Genomic DNA, 19168 nt, shown 5'->3' with positions numbered 1-19168 from the left:
GCGCCTATGCACATTTCAACACATTTACACACATTTAGGAGCATCAAGAAATTTTTCTGCCACAACTTTGCTGTTTCTGTACACACTGGCTGTGGGTTTTTTCTACCTCTAGACTCTTCCAAATACCTATGTGTGCATTGACACATAACATGCATAGGCATTTAAAAGCAGGAGAAAAAAAAGACACCAAATGCCCCAAAAGGCAGCAAAAAAATGTCCAGTGTGCATGAGGCCCTAATGAGGTCAGCTGCTGAACTATTTTCTTAGTTCACTAGCAGTTTTCATGTCCCAAATACAAGGACATAATGGGGGAGGTTTTCTAAAGGAGACACTGGGGGCTAAGGTAAGGCCTTCTCTATAAGATAGAGAAAGCTTCTTTTTTTTTTTTTTTTTGCAACAAATGTACAATAATGGTGTAAGCTGGGAAGCTGGATGTTAGAAAAAAGGGTGAATTTAGCATTTTAAATATAAACGTACTTGTAAACAAAGTACATTTATCCTTTATCTCTAGGCTCCTTGACAAAAATGAAGCCACCCTCTCCTTCTACAGATCTGAAGTCACATTAATACCATGGCCATGTCCTCTTCAGTCCCCTATCCCCTGGGTCTCCCAGTACCAAGGAGAAATCTCTTCAATGGGGACACACACACGGAAGAAAAAAAAAATTCTTAGCACAGTAGGGAAGGCTTAGAAGACCCATCATGTTTTTTCCCCTGTCTGTGCCCCATATCCACCAGAACAGGAAAAAAGGGTGATGGGTATGCAGACAACAGAGAACACCTATCAAAAACTAACTAAAAAAAAAGCCAGACTATCCCACTTTAATGAGCACAGAACAGAGGGATGCTAAAATTTATTTAGGAGAGAGAAGGGGTTCACAGAATGTCCTACTGAGGTATCAACCAGCAAAGGCATGTGCAACTTATAGCATAATGCAACACATTTTTGCTATTTTTTTCTAGATAAGCAAACACTTAACTATAACAATTACACAGCCATTAATAGACTGCCTCCATTACAGTCCAATAGACAGGCATTTTTTTCTATTAATGGAATTCAATATAACACAGTCATGAGTACAGGCAAAGGGCAATGACCCATAGCAAGCCATTTTCAGTTACCTAGCTCTGATTAGAACACTGATTTCAGATTAGATGGTCTGGGTTACTGCTATGCATTGCCCTTTGCTTTACTAAACAGTTTAAAAGCTTACCAAACTACATAATACTTTTCTATGAATAAGTGCCAATTTATGATGTAAATCAATGAGAAATCTGATATTTTACATTGAATCATTGCTGCATTACAAGTTATAAACATTTACTGGGGTCTAGCAAAGCATTCTGTATGGTGCAACAACATGACTGTCAACATTGCCACACTAACACCATAGTTTCCCCATAGAGTTGTACCTTGTAAGCTATGAAGTCTCCTCTCTTGCTTCGTAAATAATTTGACAGATTTCCATACTTGCAATATTCCACAACGATCATAAGAGGCCCTATAGAAGAGACACTAATCAGCAATTGCAGGAAAAGAAAATAGAACATTTAATGACACGTATTAGCAGGCATGAACTGAGGGGACATTTTAAAAAGGGGTAGTCCACCAACAGGATTAGTAGAAAAATTAATGTAATGTTCTGAAATAGCACATATTTAGGCCTGATGTTCTAAAAAGAGGCTTTTAAGGGGCTTTACTACTCCACTACCTAAACCTAAAGAAAAAGGTTTGGTTAAAGTTGTGCTATAAAGATATTTTAAAAAACTGGAAAAGGTAAATCTAAAAAACACAGGGCAGAGTTTGTACATATAAATATATATATATATATATATATATATATATATATATATATATATATATATATATATATATATTTTAGCTGATGTCTTAAGAAAATAAATTTCTGGGGTAAAAATGCATATGGATCTATTTATTTAATCAAAACCCCACTCCCATTTATGTCTTAAAACCCAAAGCATTCACACTCTTGACCTGATCCTTATTTCACATGCTAGCACATAAACACCATAGAAAAAAACCCCAAAAAACAATTGGTCCCCAGTGCTGCTTCTACCTTTCCCAGTCTGAGCTCTATTGGGGAGGGACTGCAAGAGGCAGATACAAAGCTGAATTTAGCTACTTACACTGCTTGCACAAAGAAATATATTTCATGATGTACTAATGAATATGGAGCTACATTAATTGTTTTTATATCTGCCTGGATGTCAGCTTTAATCTCTATGCTACAGAGAGATGAGATGCAACCACTTGTTGGCATGTACCTCATTTGCAGCACACAGAAAAACATAATGTTGCTAATGGGTTGATTGTCAACAAGTGGTTAAATCTCTCTCAATAGCAAGAGAATAAAATCACCTGGGCAACTCTAGCTATTATTAATGTCAGCTGTATGCTATCAAATTTATAACGAGCAACTGATATTCTAGAATTATAACCTAATGTGCAGTTAAAGCAATCCTGTTGCTATCTTAACATATTCAGTGACAGTCACCCAATAAAAGAATAGGCTGAATGATAACATTTTAAGCTGGTAAAAAGAGAAATCTTTGCTTGCTTCTGTAACTTCCAGTGGCATGGCTATCTAATGCAGTGGTTCTCAAATCCGGTCCTCGGGACCCACTAACAGGCCAGATTTTTTAAGTATTACCTTGGGGGATGCAGACTAGAATACTGCAATCACTGAGAAGCAAATGATATCACCTGTGATGTAATTTAGTTATCTTGCAAACCTGGCCTGTTGGTGGGTCCCGAGGACCGGATTTGAGAACCACTGATCTAATGCCCTGTATCAGATTATCTGAAGACTTTTGTCTTCAGATTTACCTTTTCTATGTAGTGCAAGGGCCTGCCGGATTGCATACAAATTGAAAGTGTTTAGGTTTGACCTCATATTATATGGTTTTGGTAAGTCTGCAGACAAAAGTCTTCAGATAATCTGATAGTGTGTACAGGGCATAACACGTCTGGGTGTGTCAGATATTGTGTCCCCTGCTGGATGCCGTGGTTCCTTCTGCTCACCCCTTTCGTCACTACTGTTGTTCCGTAGTGATGTAGGGGTCGGCTACACATTCTCTTTAGTTACACTTCAAAACATTCTCTGCTGACCTAAAACCTCACTTGCAACAACAAAGTCTTTATAAAAAAAATTAAAAGATATACAGCTGTATACATATACAATGACATTGTTCAGCCAAAAACCGACCAATTCTGTTGTTAAACATTGTCAGAAACAATATTCTGTTCAATTCTGAATAATTCTGGCATTAAATATGTAATTACTAAGATGAACTAACTAACTGACAAGCATTCCATTCTTGCAATAGCATTTTATTTTATATACAATAACCATCTTAATTGCTTTAGTCACTTTGTCATTTGGCTGAAAGCTTATGGGCCATACACACTATACAATTGTCTTTGGATTTTTTCCTTTAAGGCCCGTACACACAATAAGAAAATCTGAAGGGAAATTTCGTCCAACGACCGATCTGCCGATTTTTGGATTGTTAGTTTGGTGCTTTGGACAGCCGACTCTGACTTTTCGGGCCGACAAAATCCTGATGTGCAGGCTATAAAATTTTTTGTCGTCCGTCAAAACAACGTCCGATTTTCGTCTTATTAGTACAGATTTCGACAGAAAAAAATCTTAAGAGCAAGACTAGGCATGCTCAGAGACAAAAGAACACATACAAAGCAATCCAACACATGACATCACTTCTGAAGTAGAATTCTGTCGTACGGGAAAATTCGTATGAAAATAACCTCTTAACTTTCCACATCAGACTAGCATGCCACAAAAAACGGACGACAGATCGTTCGATAATCTGATCGTGTGTACGGGGCTTTAGGGTCCTTTCACACGAACGATCCGATCAGATCCGCCTGTCAGTTTTTTTAGGCAGATCTGATCGGATCCTCCATGCATCCCTATGGGGCAGCGGATGTCAGCGGAGACATGTCCGCTGCCATCCGCATCAGATCCTGTCCGTGAAATCCGGACGGATGGAAACCCTATTTTCCATCTGTCCAGGGGATTGGATGGGATCGGATGAGAGCGAACAAGCGGTCCACTCTCATCCAATTTCCCATAGAAAGCAGCGGGGCTCTGACACCTGTGCACACAGTACGCACACAGTGTGGAGAGGGAGCTGTCATTCGCCTGCTCAGCGGGGATCGGCGGATCAATCCCCGCTGAGCAGAGAACGGTCTGCAACGGAATGGGGACCGCGTGAAAGAAGCCTTATGCCTCGTACACACGCAACGATTATTGGCCGTGAATTTTCGGCCAACGTCCGATCGGCCATTTTTCGGCTTGTTAGTATGATGATTCCGACTACCGACTCCGACTTTTTGGCCAAAAAAAATCTGGTGTGCAGGCTATAAAATTTTTGTTGGCCATCAACACAACGGCCGATTTTCCGTCAGTCAGTACAGATTTCGGCAGACAAAAATCTGATGAGCAAGACTGAGCATGCTCAGAGAAGAAAAAACACACGGAAAGTAAACCATCACATGACATCACTTCTGAAGTAGATTTTTGTTGGCCAAGAAAATTCTTGTGCAGTCTAGGCACATTCCAACCAACAAAACACCACTCTGGACAAAAGTCGGACGATCGGTCGGCCGATAATCGTTCCGTGTGTACGAGGCATTAGATTTACCAAAACCATATAATATGAGGTCAAACCTAAACACTTTCAATTTGTATGCAATCTGGCAGGCCCTTGCACTACATAGTAAAGGTAAATCTAAAGGAAATCGAACAACAAAAGTTGTATAGTGTGTATCCAGCTTTACATTGCTTTCTGATCACATTTTCTCTTTAACAAAACAGATTTATCCCATGTAGAATTGACAACTATCATAGAAAAATATTCTGCTAATTTCCTTTAATTCATTAGGCAAAAAATAAATATACAGTATCTTTATATCTTTCACCACAGACTGAAGTTTCAATAAGAATGTGTGCAATGTGCGTGCAGTATACAGACTTCTCTTTGATACATATAAGGGTTTGCTTAGTTTTGCATAACCCCAGACCATTCATTTACTTAAGAATTCAGTAATTAGGCTGGAGTTAATGCAAATGCATTTAAGTTATTTGTTTGGAATTATAATTGTCAGCTCCTCATGTACAGAAGGTCTTTGGTTTCTTAGATGAATGTTGTGTCACAAGAACAGTGGTTGGCAGCAGAAGGATCCTCTAGAGGATTGTGGATTAATGGTGGCCATATAGATTCTTACCTCCAGGCTTGGTGCAAGCTCCCAGTAAATTAACAACATTCAAATGATGCCCAATATGGATAAGGATCTTCAGCTCGGACATTAAAGCCTTGCATTCGTTGTTTGTTGCACACTCTGTTTAAGATAAACAGGACACAGTCATCTCTGCACAAAGGGATATTTTTACAAGGCTCAGAAAATCCTGTTTAGGTTAAGGGGGCGACATCAAGAGACAAAAGGAAAACAACCACAGCCCCTGTGAGGAATCTCAAACGAAAGACGTGCTCACAAGTCATCCTTTTCCTGACTTATTTAATTGTAGTGTACAACAAATAAGATTTAGGCAAGGCACAAATGGGCCATATGGTGTCTGACGGATAGAACAAAAAAGCCTCATTACTTATTACTATTATCTGCATCATAACCATATTGTCAGAGCCCTGGAATTCAGATTAGTTTTCCCAATTGCTAAAAAGGACATCTAGATATTGAAGTCAACTCTTTTCTCCTGCACGTATTATAGAAGGACCTGGCAGAAAACAATCGATTAAAGTATAACTAAAAGCAAAACTCTTTTTTTTTAAATTTTGGATAGAGTGAAGAGGGATTAGAACCCCTGTCAGTTTTTTTTTTTTTTTGCTGTCTGTGCCCCTGTTAGGGAAAATAATTTTTTTCCCCTCCATAACAAACTGTCACTAGCCTGTTGTTAAGGAGTGAGTGTCCGCCTCGTCTTTAACAACCAATGAGTCATTAGCTGTCGTTGGCCAGGGCCATGCTAGGCCGAGGACGCCATAAAGGTTATTTAACCAATTAAAGACAAGGGCAATTTCTAACACTTGTTATCTACAAGTTAAAATCAGTATTTTTTGCTAGAAAATTACTTAGAACTCCCAAATATACCGTAATTTTTTTTTATCAGCAGAGACCCTAGAGCGAGTTCGGAGGGACGGGCACTTTACATTTTTTTCATTTTTTTTTCTTATTTATTTTACCTTCTATTTTTTTCTTTTTACACTGTCCCTTAAAAATGTGTTTTTTTAGCACTTTTATTCCTATTACAAGGAGTGTAAACATCCTTTGTAATAGAAATAAGCAGGACAGGTCCTCTTTAATATCAGATCTGGGGTTAAAAAGACCTCAGATCTCACATCTACACTAAAAATAAAAAAAAAAAGTAATTTGTTTCAGCAAGAATAAAAATGGCCCCTTTAAGGCTGTTGGGAAGAAGCGACATATGATGTCGCTCCAGTCCTCCAAGGCCATAGTGTAGAGTGGGGGCCATCTTGCCCTCACTCAACTTCCTGCCTGGGACATGGACAGATTGGATCGTTTTCCCCACTACCAACGGCTCCAGTAAGGGAAAATGACCAGGAAGCGGCGGGGGGCCACCTCTCCCGCCGCCCATAAAAGTGATCCTGCAAATCCTCCACTGGGACCACTTTTTTGTGAAAGAGGACTGCCGGCCCTGTAAGAAAATACCAGGGTTATGGCAACTATCGGTATTTACCATCTAAGTACCGACGTAAAACTTCGGCTGGCAGTACAAAAGTGGTTAAGAACTGTCAGACAGCAGAGCTAGACAGGTTTTTTTTATTTTTTGGGGTCATCTGGGGCAGTGGACATGGTTGATGATGGATTTACTTGGGGATACTGTCATTTTTTACACTACACCTTTTCTTTTTGTTAAAGGCCCTCCAGATTTTGATAAGCCCCCCCTCCAGAAGACCCCCATAACAACCAGCCAGGGTTGTGGGGAAGAGGCTCTTGTCCCCCGCCCCCCTACCCCAAAGCACCCCCCCCATGTTGAGGGCCTGTGGCCAGGTATGGTTCAGGAGGAGGGGGTCGCTCGCTCACCCCCCCTTTCCAGGCCTGCCAGGCTGCATGCTCAGATAAGAGTCTGGTATGGATTTTGGAGGGGGACCCCATGTGATTTTTCATTACATTTTGGCAATGGGTTCTCCTCAAAACCCAAGGGTCTATACAGGTTTACTTTAAAACAAGACTACATTGAACCTGGTCACCAACCATGGGCCTTACTAGGCTTAAAGTATAACTAAAGGCAAAATGTTTTTTAGTTTTAGATAGAGGGAAGATATTAGAAAACTTTCTAGTTTTTATTACTGTCTGTGTTCCTGTTAGGGGGATTCACCCTCTCTATTTGTCCTGTTTATCATTATCATTTAAAGTGAAAGTAAAAGAAAATCCAAATTTTTAGGTTGTCCCCAGAAAAGTAATAGAAGGGAAATCTTCCAAGGGGGACACTAGTTCTAGTGACCTGGGGGTCCACAAGAGATTCCCTTAATTTGCAGAGATTTCCTCTCACTTCCTGTTTTAGCTATGGTACAGGAAGTGAAGGTAATTTTCCCCAATGGGACACAGATGGCAAAAATAAACCTTACAGGGGTTATAACCCTCCTTTACTCTATCCATAATAAAATAAATATTGTCTATAGTTATAGTGGGAAGCATAACTGCAGAGGTGTGTACATGTGAAAGTGAATATGTTGCACTGCTCTACATAGGCAAAGCAGAGGTTCACTTTAAAGCACATTTTCCACCCAATGAAGTCTTCACACCACAACTGCAGAGCCAAAATACCATCTCGTGGACAGTACTGTTTCAGCCTACTTATTGTGAATAACCAGCAGACCCTTGCTAATGAGAAACGATAGGCTAGAGATAGTACTGTCCATGGATCAGTGTTGCACTTCAGTAGAGCCAATTATATACTTAAAAGAAAACGTATTGAATGATGTATTCTTTTAAATGCCTACCATGTTTTGCGCACATTTCTAAAGGAACACGGACTGACATCTTCCTACTTGTACTTTGCATTCCAGGGGTGACTAACTAAAATAATAATGACTCAGTCCATAAAATAAATGTTTCCTCCAAAACCATTCAGGTAAATGGGATATCCTATAAATCTTCTTCACACGATTGGATATTTGAAGTCAAAACATATTCTACACTAATTAAAAATATTATTTTGGTCAAACACCAAATTTGCACATTACCCAAAAAATAATTAGTTGTGCTTAGTAGCACAAAGAACATGAAGAGAAACAGAGAAACCCAAATAGAAATGCCATGGAAAACCCCAAGTAGTAGATACCTTTAAGCATCTTAACAGCAACAGTTTTGCATGTTGAACATTTATCAATGCCAAAAGCAGAGGCTTCCACCACCTTCCCGAAAGCACCATGGCCCAGAGTTTTACCTGCAGTTTAAAGTCAACAGTGAGCCACAGCATAGACAAAAAACACATAGGTACATGCAAAGAAAGTCATGCAAAGGCATCTAGGAGCAGATTTATGAAACCTGGTGCAGTATAGGAGCTTTTGCTAGTAGCAACCTATACAGTTTATTTATTTATTTATTTATTTTTCAAACAACCTCTCCAGTTGCCAGTGGTGGTCAAGTTGTCTTTCATAAATCAGCTCTGAATGCAGAAAGGGGAGTTCACAAGAAAGGAAAACAAACTAACGGAGTTTAATTAAAAAATACTTTTAACACGAGAATATGTACAGTTAGCAGAGCTTACCGAAACACAGCAAATACTGCAATTTAAATATTAAACTTGATTTAACTTGTTTGTAGGAAATACCACATCATACACAACAGTATATACAAAAGTAATTACAACTGAAAAGGACTTGATGCTATTGACAACTCCTGTGTTTACAATGAAGGATGTTGTAGGCTAGTATTACCAAACCCCTTTAGCCAGGACATAATTTACAGTTTCCCTTACAGAAAAAAGAAACTGTTCCAGTAATATCCTATTTCATAACAAATACAGCAGTATGTTCATAAGTGTTCTACCTAAAGATTAACTCAGTTTTCCTTAAGGTGGTTGTAAATCTGAAATTTGAAAATTTAATTAAAGGCCATGCAGCGCCAAGGGAAAGCATAGCGGACAAGAGACCTGAAGATTTTCTTTAGAAAAAAGGTATTGTAAACTGTTTATTACACCCTGCTTTAGGCCTTGTGCACACTGGATGGTTTTACAGCTGCTGTTTCTGGCTTCAATAGTTTTTTCTGCAGCCAGTAAACCCCCCACCATGTTATCCTATGTGTCCATGCACCCATAGGCTTTTATCAGCCTTTTTTGGAAGGGGCGTTTCCTAGTTAGAAAAAAACCCAGAACTAGTGGGTTTGAAGAGGAGTTTTTCAGCTGTAAAAACGCAGCTATTCGGTGTTTATGAGGGTTTTTGAGCCATAAGCTTTTGTGGGGGTATAGTTTTGCTAAAAAACATTAAAAACATTTTTAACGTGGCATTCTACAGCTAAAGCTACTGCCGATTTTATAACGTCCAGTGTGCATGAGGCCTTATACCATTTTTTCCAGCCCTGTATACTTTGTAATGCAATATTACTTTTATTACTTTAAGGCTGGGTTCACACGAGAGCATTTTCCCCGCATCCAATTCGCATGACAGGAGATTGTGACCGGCTCTCAATGGAGCCGGTTCACACATTCCCGGAGCAGCTGCACAGCGAATTGCACAGAGGTCCTGTGCATCTTTGGCTCTGTTTCAGGTCCGAATCCAGCCAAAAATTTGGGCCTGATTTGTCCCTGAAATGGAGAACAGGGACACACCGAACCCCTGCTGTCAGCCACATCCATCTGCAGTGTGAACCCAGCCTAAAGAAGTTTTAAATCCAGGAACAAAAAATTGATATCTTGCAGCTTACCAGTTTTTAGATATATGGCTGCACATTAGTTGTGTATTTTTAGGCTTTTTTTGCCTTTATTTTTACCTGATGTTCCTGACAATAAGTCTGTTATATTTAAACGTTCTATAACAGACCAAGTTGTTCAGCGAAAGAGGCAGTTGGAGGTTTGAGACAAACCATTTAACACTGATGGGGTGCTTACAATACTTAGCTTTAATTAATTTATGTAAAACCTTTATCCCAAATGGAAAAAAAAAAAAAACAGTTGCTGTAACTGCTTAAAAAGTGTTAGTTGAAGTCCATCTAAATCTGCTACCCTCTCCCCAGATTAACAATGCTGCTGTCCAAGGGTGGTTCCATTGCTGCTCCATCCAGAATAGAGACAAGCAAAGACAAGGAATTACACTATATTGTCAAAGGTATTGAGACGCCTGCCATTACATGCGCATGAACTTTAATGGTATCTCAGTCTTAGTCCATAGGGTTCAATATTGAGTTGACCTACCCTTTGCAACTATAACAGCTTCAACTCTTCTGGGAAGGCCCCGTGTGTGAAAGGGGCCTCAGAGTAAGTAACACACACAGGTTTTTTTTTTGTCAAATCTTAATTGAACAAGCTGAAGTTAGAATCTGATTGGCTGCCATGCACAGCTGCACTAGATTTTGCACTCTACTGCTTTAGTAAATCTACCTCTCACTGTCTTCCAACTACTGAAAGTGTATCAGATAATAAAGACTAGTAAATAAATGAAATCTATACAGTTGTAGGACATTGTCATTTCATATTGCTATGAACATCCTGAAGCTGGGATACACTGTAAGACATCAGGCACAGTGAGATGGACAGATTTCAGATGACCCTTGGCCCCACACTAAAGCATTAAGCTCAATGTAAGTAAATATAAGTATGAGAGCAAACAGAAATGTTTAATAAGTAAACCTTTTATGCCCATGATAGTTCTGGAGTGGATATTATGTATGTACTGTAGACTATATGAAGATACTAGTCTTTTTATAAATAGGGGACTGGTTAACAGAAATCCTTCATTCTTTCTTTGTGCATGTGTGTTGTTTTTTCTGCATTCCTGACAATGTAGCAGAGCAGGTGTGGCATTAAATAGAAGTTTATGTGAGTTATTACTTTTTAGCTTTGTGTTCTCTGCTATGTGACTGCAAATCAAAATCCACTAAGACTGCATTCTGGGTAAGGAAACTTGGTCAACATTTATGTGTTGGTATGTAGATTAGAAAGATCAATTTCAGTTACTCAGGGGTGAAAGAATGTAGAGGTCATGATGGAATTTACAGTGATGAGTTCATTACTCCCTAGTGATGGAAACCAAAGTTTGGCAAACAGAGATAAGAACAAGCCCACCATGTGATGACAGCTTACAGAGAGATTAACATATACCATAAGACAAGCACATAGGGCATGTATGTAAATAAATGTATAAGAAGTTACTATAAGGTGAATTTGTTTAACCTTTCCTCCAGAGGAGATCCTAAGAATAACAGTTTATAATGCCATACTGTAATAATGGAGAACAAGCAATCATGTTCCTGTTCTAGTACTCTAACTGAATATGATATACATTTGCAAGTATAACCATCCTTCATGACTATTACTAAGCTCAGGGGAGATTGATATTTGAGATGGTGTTACAAGTATGTAAGTCCCTGTAAGTCAAGTACCTTAGTGACTATGATTTTATCTCAAAAGCCCAAACAACACATAATTAGAACTAGAGAAAATATTCACATCTAACATACTCACTGAACACTATAATCACAAAAAGAGAGAGCATACCAGCCTTGTGCAACACCTTGGTCACCTTTGAAATCCAATTTTAATTAGAAGTGTTAGAAAACAGGCATGTAATGATTCATCATATATCCCATAGACAGGACCTTCCCACATCAGTGTTTCTCAACCTTTTTTCGCTCAAGGCACCCTTTAAAATTTAACACAGTCTTGAAGTACCCCATTCTAAAATGCAAAGAGCTAAACAAAAATATTTACAGAATGCAGCAACATCCACACATGTAGAACACCCAACAGTAGAGGTGATTTATTCTCACGAAGCTAAAAACATTTTAAACACTGGTATGGATTAATATTCCAGTGTTCCTCTTCTCCCTCACTTAGCTAAAGTGACCCCAGTGCTGATGGAAAGGGGCTGGAGAAGGGCAAACAAGGATGCAGGGCCCTGATGTTCTCCATATCAAGCAAATACATTATTGATTGTTAGGGTGAGAGCAGTTTGTCCTCACAGTGCCCAGGGTTGTAATGCTGTACAATAAAAACTGTGGATTGTGTAACAAAAGGTAGTATTCCTCGACTACCTGGCTTGTTGACACTTGTTGGACACTTTGGAGCAATTTTTAGGCATTTTGCCAAGGCACCCCTGTAAAACCCCAAAGGCACCACAAGGTCCTTGAGCACCCTGGTTGAAAAAGACTGGTTTAGATGATCAATTGAAGGACCCTTTCAGCAATCTTCTATTTAAACAAGTTATGCATTTCAAGGAACAAGTCTTCTTGCTTAGAGTTGCAGAGGAAGAGGGTTTGTCCCCCGAGATCCTATCCACGGGGTATGATGGATGGTTACATGCCTGTAATTGTACCCCTTCTGTGAGTATTTTATTGAATTTTATTCATAAAGGTTTTGCTTGAGGCCGGTACTTTCCCCCTGTTGGTAATTATAGTGTTGATTGAAGATTTCCCCAATCTGAAAGACGCTGCAAAGCCATGAATGATTTCTTTACATTATTGGAACTAGTTGGTGTATAAGAAGAGTTTCCAGTTAAAGGTTTGACCTTTATTCTTTAGCACTTTAGCGCTGGAAGAGAGTTTATTTAATATCCTCCTTGGTTTAATTGTGGTTGTGGACTTAATAAGAGTGGTTCTAAGCAACAGGTAAAAAGATTAAGTAACCACTAATGATAACCTCAAACTGATTTTTCTGAACTTTAGTGCTGAAAGCCATTATCATTGAACTATTATCTATTAACTATTATTAACCATATATTAATATATTTAACCATTCTTAAAACGTATCCAAATCCAAGAAAAAAAAATTGAGAGTATTTCAGATTACTTGTACTTAGATGTGAATATGCTTTCTTTTTCTCCTTTATTTTAACCTGTTAATCCTGCCATTAACACACCTTCTGCTGTAGAGTGACAACTGAACTGAGCAGCATTGTCACAATAGTAAGGGAGTGTGTGAAGACTACATAACACCTAACTCTCTGCTCAACAACAGGGGGTGGGGTGTAGCCCATAGCAGGGATCATTGTGAACTGATAGGAGTCCAGAGACAGATGAAAAGCTATTTTTTGTCAAACAGGTATAATAATTTGCTTTCAGTGGTATGTTTACCAGATCAAAACGGAGCAAATACGAGACATTTATTGTTAGAGTTTACATACACTCCACCCTTAATCAGAGCTAACTTGTACTGAGATTACAGTTTGTACATAGATTGTACAGAGCTTCTGAGTGGACCTGCAGCATCCTGTCACATGTCTCTCTGCTGTGGAACTCCTGTCCTTAAGAAATAAAAAAGCTTAAAATAAGGGGACTTTATTGACTATTTTTCATGACTAATCATAAAAATAAAGAATACAAAAATAAATAATGACAGCCAGCTGCACACAATGAATATGAAAAGTCAGCAGGTAGGCTGAGACCCATGAAAGAGTCTAACTGTAACATTCTGACATTTGACCAGAGTGTTTCTTTCATTTCTCCAAAGAATTTAAGGGCGTGAAAGCAGCAGCAATGCTGTAGTATGCAGATATACAGATATGCAGTTATGCTGAAAAATTCCAGCATTATTTTATAGTTACAATCAACCATTAAGCAATTGAAAAGCAAAATCTGTAATTTCAGTCTTTCTCTGTAAAGAATCACCTTATGCATCAGGAGACATAACGCACAGCAAAACATTATCATATAGGTAACAGGTGTCAATAAAACAGGCAAGAGGGAAAATGTGAATGCTTTGATAAACTTTCAACAGAATGTTTGACTAAGTGTCGAAATCCAGATTTCCAATGCACAGAGATGGATACCAGATTTGCTGGTGTGTGGCAGAGGCTAATCAATGGGTGACAGAACAGTGTTGTATCTCAACTAGAAGACAAATGGGCTGCGCCAATGTTGATGTGTATAAAGAATGAAAGAAATATTACAGGTAATCATGTAAAATTCATAGTCCAGTTAAAAGTCCATGATACAGATAGCTAATCCAAACACCCATGGGGTAATTTGAAAAGATGTTAACCACCACACCACGTGAGTAAAAGTGGGACTCTTACCAGACAATATTGACCCTCTAGACATAGAAAGGTCAATAATAGCAGACAACTCCTTAATAACCAGATACCAGGATTAACCATACAGGATCCAATGCATGAACTCGCATAGATGTTGTTCCAAAACACTTGTGTCTAGAAGTATTTTGTCGAGCCACCTCAGATTGAAATAAACTAGTATGGTATAGTATGTTCAATCAAGATAGTTCTATTAAAAGTATTGCACTTACATAATACAAGAAGAAACCGGCATAGATAACATCCAAAGTTTTAATAACCGCAGTATAGTAGCGTGCTCATGTCGTCCGTCCTGACCCGCCGTACGCGTTTCGTCATTAAATTGACATCATCAGAGGCCTCAACTAACCTAACTAGTATCTCAACTAACCTATAGTGATAAATACCATATGTATAATATGCCGTTTTGCTACCAATGACAAGTACTATATGTTCCTTTTGTTTTGCTTTCAGGAATAAACTCCATCCCCATGCAAAAGCCCAAAAAAGTGGTGTCTGAATATTTTACTAAATTGTGAAGAAAATGGTACTTATATATGAACTGTTTAACTTTACTGATCCAGCACAATAAACTTAATCTGGAATATCCACCTTGACTGTTTTCCACCAGCTGTAGGTCTGGGCTCAACTGGACTAGATTTTATTTTCCCATTTTGGTAGAAGGGGAATCTAACAGTAGAACAGGAAATGCTCAATGATTATTAAGGTTCAACCATTATTGCTGCCACCTTTAACTTTGCTGTATTATAGCCCCTTATTGAGAAAGGAAGGACAAGGATGACAACCCTTTAGCTTTATAAACAAGTCAACATTGGTACCTCTCATTTTCCATACTGAAACAGTCCTTTAAAAAAATCTGCCTATCCAAATCAGATAGTTTAGTTATACATGAACACTGCTGGGTCGAATAACTTACTGCAATGTTATAGCTCTTGATAACATCTCCCAGGCTTACTTATTCATACCATTATCACTTTTCATATATCAAAATCGAATAGCCACAGTGAGAGTCCCATCTGATAACTGGGTTGGGTGAATCAGGAGTTCAGGTGCAGAGACCCAATTTCTGGAGTCATCATGTAATAATGAAACCTGTGCATTATTCAGCCTTTCCAGGATCCACCAAAAAGTTAACTATCTGCTTTATGTGAACTGACACTTGAAATGAAAATCCAAAAGAATGTGTTAAAAATTGGCATATAACAAACTATCAGGTTTCCTAATGAAAGATAGTGAAATACATTCAGAGAACACAATAACACAGACTGCACATACCTAGACTAAGCCTGTCACGAGGAAATTCCCACTTGCTGCTGTCATAAGGAAGCCTTTCACATTGCTCATTTAATGGCATTTCATCTGGATCCATTATGATGGACAGGTAGCCTGTTTTTATTTCAGATGCATGTGGCTGCAAACAAGAAAAACTAATTAAAAACTGCTCATACAATGCAATGAACTTTCCTTGTGAATAAAATTAGGCAATATATATATATATATATATATATATATACTGTATATATATATATATATATATATATATATATATATATATATATATATATACTTTTTATCATAACACATTGGAAAGGTAGTTCCACAACAAATATAGACAATCACCAGAGACAGTATAGAACCTGATTTGCTACAATATCATTAAAATAAGCATGATGACTCGAAGTCAAGTATATGTTGTGTGTACGCACGCGTGTGTGTGCATGTGCGCGTGTGCGCGCCCGCGCGTGTATGTATATGCAGGCACGTGTATGTATTTGCGCATTTGTGTTTTGCTAATGTATGTACTATTTGTAATTCTTTACAGCCAGTCTTCTGATTTACAAACATTTTCCATTCTTACAGCTAGGCAGGTGACACAACTATTTCCCAATTAAAGCACCACCCCAGGCATCAAAAAAATACCCCAAAATACCCTTACAATGGTGCCATTAAATGCTCGCAATTTTTTTTCAGCCGGTTGGAAAAGATTTCTCCATCCACACAAACAATGATGGAGAAATACTCTCTTCCGGGACATTGGACAATTTTCCAAGAAGTCAAATAAACAATCGACTTCTGCCTAGCAGGGGAGTCCACAAACTGACTGAAATTGACTAACCAAATTTCAATCAAAGTATGGCAAGCTTTAGTCAAGGGGTAGAGGAATAAGCTGCAATACTTATCTTATTTCTAACTCCAATAGACTTCCTCCATACTGTGCTACCAGTCCCCTGAAGCTGCTTCTCTTTGGCGATCTGACCAGTGGTCACATTCTGTTTGTGAGGTCATCACAAACAATATAAGACCAAAGGTCCTGCGTTGTTTTTGGGGACAGTGAGGGCTCATGCAAAACCAAGAGCATCAGAGAGAATAGGTCAGCACCTAAAGTATGCCAGAGCGAGGAACAAAGTAAGTATTACATCTTTTTCCTCTACCCCTAGACTTGGCAAGCTCTTAACCCTTGCAGTGCTGAAAGGGTAATTTTTTTTATTCTGGGAATTCGGCTTTAAGCAATCTTGTTGCGGAACCTCAGCAATATTACCTCTGTCCATTAAGCAGGTAGCTGACCCAAGAAGCAGTAATTCTAAGCTAGAAAGCAGCAAAGTGACTCCACTGACAGGCAAAGGTGTGTACATCACAAGAATGGCTGGCCAAAATAAAAAAGAAATCCTTGCCAGGTACAACAGTAAGAAGTATGTGTGTCACCAATGCTAATTTCTCTTTGCTATGAGTTCTACTTAATTTAATTCCCTTTTACTAGCTATATGCATATTGCAAAATCTGATGATGTAGACTATCCTGAAGACGGGACACTGTCCTAAAAAAATGCTATATTCCTTTTACCAGTGCAGCATTCCACCAGTTGGCATCTGCACGGAAATCTGCTGCCAAAGCCCTGACAATTTTAAATAACTACATGAAAATTAGATTTTACATGGTATAACTTAATTATTGTGATTGTTGTGGAGATAGGAGCATAGAATTTAATTTAGATTACAGTAAATCAGAACTATTGTGGCTCAGCAGAAAATGCCACTGTTTATTAGTGAATATTCCTTTGGACTTTCATCAAATCAACAAATGCATGTCTTTTGTCATATTCACTTCTCTTGGCATTTGTCTTTTTATTTATTTATTTTTTTATTTTTTAAAGTTCTTTTTTTATTGGTTTTAGAAAAGTTAAGTAGTATAAAACAGAGCCTCTGGGCATTCCCTGGCTCAAGGTAAAACAAAGCAATACAAAAACATTCCTAACTAAACTCTACTCAACACTAAATAAAGGAGTAAGCAGTAAAGAACAGTAAAAATTGAGTCACTTCTGTGCTGTCTTCAAAAAACATATTTCAATATAGACAATAGAGACAATAAGGGATGTACCTTATCCACCCACCCTGGTAAAGACTAGTGTCTCTCAGTCAACCATAACCATTAAGGAAGGATAGCCACCCAGGGAGTTAAAGGAAAACCAAAATTGAATTATGTGAGTCAAGCCATAGGTCCCACACCTTGTTAAACTTCTGGGGACATCCACGAGAAGTAAATGTTGCTTTATAAAGGGGTATCACTTTATGAACCAGAATTTTCCAGGAGAGCAAAGTAGGAGCCTCCCCGGACCTCCATTTTAAGGTGATAGCCTTGCGTGTATAAAAAAGCAGTAAATCAATAAGAGTCCTAAATGGCCAATGAAAGGCCAATGAGTCCACCAGACTAAGCTAACAGACATGGACACTCAGAGGGATCTCAACAGTGGTCAGACCTCGGACCAAAAAGTTTTAGTTTTTGGGCAAGTCCAAAAAATATGGTTGAAATCGGCAGGCTCACCCACACATCTCCAGCACTGGTATATTCTTTGTAGCTTATATGGTGTCAAATAAATCCTGTGCAACAACTTAAATTGGATTAACCTGTCCCTACAAGCTACCAATTGCAAAAAGGGTAGTCCAAAAGATCTTCCCAGTCCTCGTTGTCAATGTCAGGAGCAACTGTTTGCCACACGGAGCAGAGACGCTCCATGCCAACCTGTACAGCAGGCTGGAGAGCCCTGTACAACCTCGACAATGGCTTAGATAAAGAGCCATTCCACATCCAAAGCCTCCATACCTATTGGGGAGACTCCAAATTAAGAGCAATAGGCATGATGGAGCTGTAAGTACCTAAAAAAGTAGTTAGGAAGAATAAAGTGATTTTTCAGGACTTGTGATCAGTCTCCGCGAGTACAAATATGGTCAAGATTCTTAATGCCTCTGGGTACCCAGAAAATCAGATCAGGAATAGATTGGAACTCTGGAAGGGTCAGAATAAACCAAAGTGGGGTGCGAGGTGACCACTGTTTCTTTTCATTTTATATAATTTTATATCTATGTAAACCCTAGTTTGTTTTTAAATGCAGCTAGTATATCACATGAATTTGTTCTATATTAACCTTCTGGTAATAAAGTGACTTCCTGCACAGCAGCACTCAGACTGGAAGAGAGAGGACCAATTCTCTGAGCCAATCAGGCTGTGTTGAATTGTTCATGTACTGACAAGGAAAACGCTGATAGGAGGCGAAAGCTGAGTAATGTGAGAGATGACCTCATCAGCTTCTGCTCATTCTTTGCCAATCAGCAGGCTGGGGTTGTGTTCTAACCATTGTTCTTGCCTATGCCATGCTGCTACTACTATAGATCAGACTGTGGCCCGACTCTGTATGTATATCCTGTATGTATATCATGCGTGTATTTAAAATAACTCTGCTAAGGAAGAGACTAAAACCCATGCCACCACTCATTTGTCTTGTCAGAACCTTTGTTCTCTTGTTGAAAAAAGTAATGGGCAGAATCTTCTCACCTAGAAGTGTGTTTAAACTACATGCAAAACTTTTTTTTTGGTTACTGTAGGAATGAGTTAATGCTCCTGTCACTTG

General features: G+C 38.7%; 1 protein-coding gene across 1 annotated transcript in view; it reads right to left on the bottom strand.

Moving 5' to 3' along the window:
* The window catches only part of LOC309560294 (vascular endothelial growth factor receptor kdr-like), a 269627-nt gene that overhangs the window by 52197 nt on the left and 198262 nt on the right, over positions 1 to 19168 (bottom strand). Inside the window, exons 17-20 of the mRNA XM_082263898.1 lie at positions 15541 to 15676; positions 8364 to 8468; positions 5270 to 5383; positions 1414 to 1502 (exon numbers count right to left, since the gene is read on the bottom strand). Coding sequence (XP_082120024.1) covers positions 1414 to 1502; positions 5270 to 5383; positions 8364 to 8468; positions 15541 to 15676 — 444 coding nt within the window. The remainder of the gene's footprint in view (positions 1 to 1413; positions 1503 to 5269; positions 5384 to 8363; positions 8469 to 15540; positions 15677 to 19168) is intronic.

This window comes from Pelophylax lessonae (genome assembly GCF_965119305.1).
Source record: "Pelophylax lessonae genome assembly, chromosome: 7".
NCBI lineage: Eukaryota > Metazoa > Chordata > Amphibia > Anura > Ranidae > Pelophylax > Pelophylax lessonae.
This window is presented reverse-complemented; position numbering and strand designations above follow the sequence as displayed.